Raw genomic sequence first — 3,024 nt, 5'->3', positions numbered from 1 at the left:
CAGGTGTGGGTGGGCAGGGCCTTCTAGGGGTGACACGGGTTTAGACTGAGCCCAACACAGGTCCCCACCCTTGGCTGGGCTCAAATATGGGTCCCTCGCTGGAGGAAGGACCTCGCAGCACTTGCTCTTCCTTTGCTGACCTGGCTTTGGGGGGAAAGCTGGATGAGGAGGAGGAAGAGTGGAGTTTGCATGGGAGGAAGGGCAGCTTGCTCTTCTTCCCATGCAAACTACACTTCCTCTTTCACCTCTTGCAGACTTGCTCTTCCTCTTGCACCTCCCTCCATGAGGGAGTAGAGGTAAGGTAAGGAGGACCTCCTGGTACCCATGAAGGGCCAGACTGAGACCTGCCCAGCGGTGGGCAGGGCTGGAGGAGAGATGGCTCCTACCGCAGCTACAGGGCAGGTACACCTCAGGGCTGACTATGAAGGGAAAAACTGTGGCTCTCCAAGGACAGGTCTGAGCACAGTGGTGGCTCCCAGCACCTCCGATCACAGTGGTGCTGGTGAGGAGCCCACGGCTGTCCAGAGCCCCGACAATGTCCCCCTTTCCCACCCACTCAGCCACGGAGTGCCCAGATGGTCCCAAAGCCCACGGCAGCCCTGCTCTCCCCTCCCGAGCTACCATGCCCAGGGTTTCAGGCTGCACCACCCCTCACACAGACCTCCTGCGACCTCCTCTGTGACCAGCCCTACCTCTGGCTGCAGGAAGAATGGTAGACCAGAGATTATCATGCAAAAACACAAAGAGCACCACAGACCAAGAAGCTCCCGTCCTTTCCCACAGCACATGGTCCTCTAGCAATGACCCAGTAATGCTTTCCACATCTCACGCTGCAGATCTCATGACTAATCCCTCCTCACCACAAGCCCGTGAGGCAGATAAAGGGTGAAAAGGCTCGTTAAGATGGTGATCCTGGGATCAGGCCTAGAAATTGCAGGTCCCCAGGGTCTTTAAGGACCATCCTCCTCAAGCCAGACTTCCTTGCAAGCTTCAGCAGGTTTTGATGTCTTTTGGTAAGAGGTTGAGAGCATCATCAAGTATCTTTAAAGAGGTTTATGAGGGGTAGGTCAAAACCAACATGCCAGCTCAGGCTGAAAGGGCCCATGCAGAGCTAAGAAGTAGCGCCTGTCCTACCCATGCTTCTCTCCTCTCCCTACACACAGGGAGAAGCAGAACTTCCACACGCAGTGGGCAGAACATCTTCCAACACCGAGGATACACCTCCTGCTAAGCCCCTCCCTTTTTTAGGCACACAAAGCGGTGCGTTAGCTTTAAAGCTTGTGTGCCATGGAGCAACGAACAGCCCATCAGCTCCAGGACTCTCCTGAAGCTGAGGCTGTGCCACACAAGTCCTGCGGTATCACAGCAGCACATTTTCACTTAGGTTTTCTCGGTGTTTGCCTTGTACCTTCAGGATGTTTATTTAGGCTGTCGCAGCACCTCCAGAACAGACTGTGCCCCACAAAATGCCTTGATTTGGCAGCAAACCACAGAGACAATTACGACCCTGAGCAGAGGGCGAGCTCAGCTGCTTCCAGGCTTTTCCCTGCCAGCTGGAGCCTCCCTGGAGGGCAGTCCTCAGTTTGCCTGGACCTTGGGTGTGCCCCAAAAGGTGCCACCATCATTCCTAGTCCGGCTGGTCACAGCAACCTTAAGTCCCCCAGGTGGGAACCCTCTTAATTTGCACCCCGCCACTTTGGCCATGATGGCCCTCTGACCTCCAGCACCTCAGCTGCTAACCATGATGGGGCTGGATGTGCTCAGGAAGAAACCACAGGCCATTTAGTGAAGGAGGGGACAAAACCAGGATCTGATATTTAGAGCCAAACACTCAAATTCAGAGAAGCTCCCACCCAGTCTTACCCTACCCAAAGAGATCTGCAAATGGTGGAGGTGAGAGACAGCAGGAAGAAAAGCTGTTCAGAAGCACCTCTGCCCTTGCCCACCTCTGCTCGTGGGGACATGCCCGAGCCTCACCTTGCTGGTGGCGGTGGCCGCGGAGCCAGGCAGCACCGGTGTGTTGGTGACCTGGACGTTCAGGTAGTTATTGTCTATGAGCGGCCATGCCCCTTGCACCTTGCAGGTTTGGAAAGTGTCTGTGAAAGTCCTGAGGTGGGGGTCCCCGAAAAGCCCGCAGTGGGTATAGTTGGGGGCGGCCGAGTGTTTGTGAAAGCTCTTCTCATAGTGGCAGATTTCGGGGCTGTCAGAGCGCTCCTGGCTATCCCCTGGGGGCAATGTCCGGAGGCGGGGCTGGGACGTGGGGCCATCCTTGGAGCAGTTGTGTTGCTCCATCAGATCTTCTATGCCATGCACGGCAGAGTGGTAGGCCAGGTCACCCCTGCAGGTGCGGGCGGTGCGGCGGGTGCAGTGCGCGTAGGCGCGCAGCGCCGTGCAGAATTCGGGCGCCTCCTCTGTGCCCAGGTGGTGGGAGCCCGACGTGGCCGCCCAGAACTCAGAGTTGCACTTGAGGATCTTGCATGGAGATGTCACTGTGGGAGGGGAGGGAAACACAAGGTCGTCAACGCTTGCGTACGGGACATCCAACTCTACCCCCAGCAAGAGGCTGGTGTCCTGCTCCCACAGCCCGAACTCATGACATCGGCTCCATCGTGTGATAGGGCCTCGCTCACCAGATGTGACCCTCTCACATGTCCCAACTCTCACACATCAAAGTGAATGAAACCAACAGGATCTGCCCCAATTTAAGCCACGGAAGAAAAAAAAAAAGCATCCAGCCTTTAGATGAACGCTCCTGGAGGGGAAACGAAGGTGGGGAAGAATGGGACGCATTCATTAGCGGGGATAAGGCAAGATCATTAATGTGGGGGCAGATGCAATGGGGGTTTTAATGCCTTTTTAGGGTCTGACATTCCAAGCTCTGCTGCATGAATTACTTTGCGTTGTGTCCAAACCAAGCTGTACCTGGGTAAAAGTCTGCCTGCCTTCCACTTCCTCCTCTGCGGGCATGGGGAAACCCAGCCCTGTGGCATGACCGCTGTGCCCCACGCACACGCTACAGGTTAC

At 56.1% G+C, this 3,024-nt stretch overlaps 1 protein-coding gene across 1 annotated transcript in view; it reads right to left on the bottom strand.

The window, feature by feature from the left end:
• Positions 1-2,508, bottom strand: part of RGMA (repulsive guidance molecule family member a) — a 3,962-nt gene extending 1,454 nt beyond the window's left edge. Inside the window, exon 1 of the mRNA XM_010134779.1 lies at positions 1,978-2,508. Within this exon, the coding sequence (XP_010133081.1) occupies positions 1,978-2,292 (315 nt within the window). The 5' untranslated portion in view covers positions 2,293-2,508. The remainder of the gene's footprint in view (positions 1-1,977) is intronic.
• Between the last annotated feature and the right edge of the window lie 516 nt (positions 2,509-3,024).

Source organism: Buceros rhinoceros, unplaced genomic scaffold, assembly GCF_000710305.1.
Source record: "Buceros rhinoceros silvestris isolate BGI_N320 unplaced genomic scaffold, ASM71030v1 scaffold32790, whole genome shotgun sequence".
In the NCBI taxonomy this organism is placed as follows: Eukaryota; Metazoa; Chordata; class Aves; order Bucerotiformes; family Bucerotidae; genus Buceros; species Buceros rhinoceros.
This window is presented reverse-complemented; position numbering and strand designations above follow the sequence as displayed.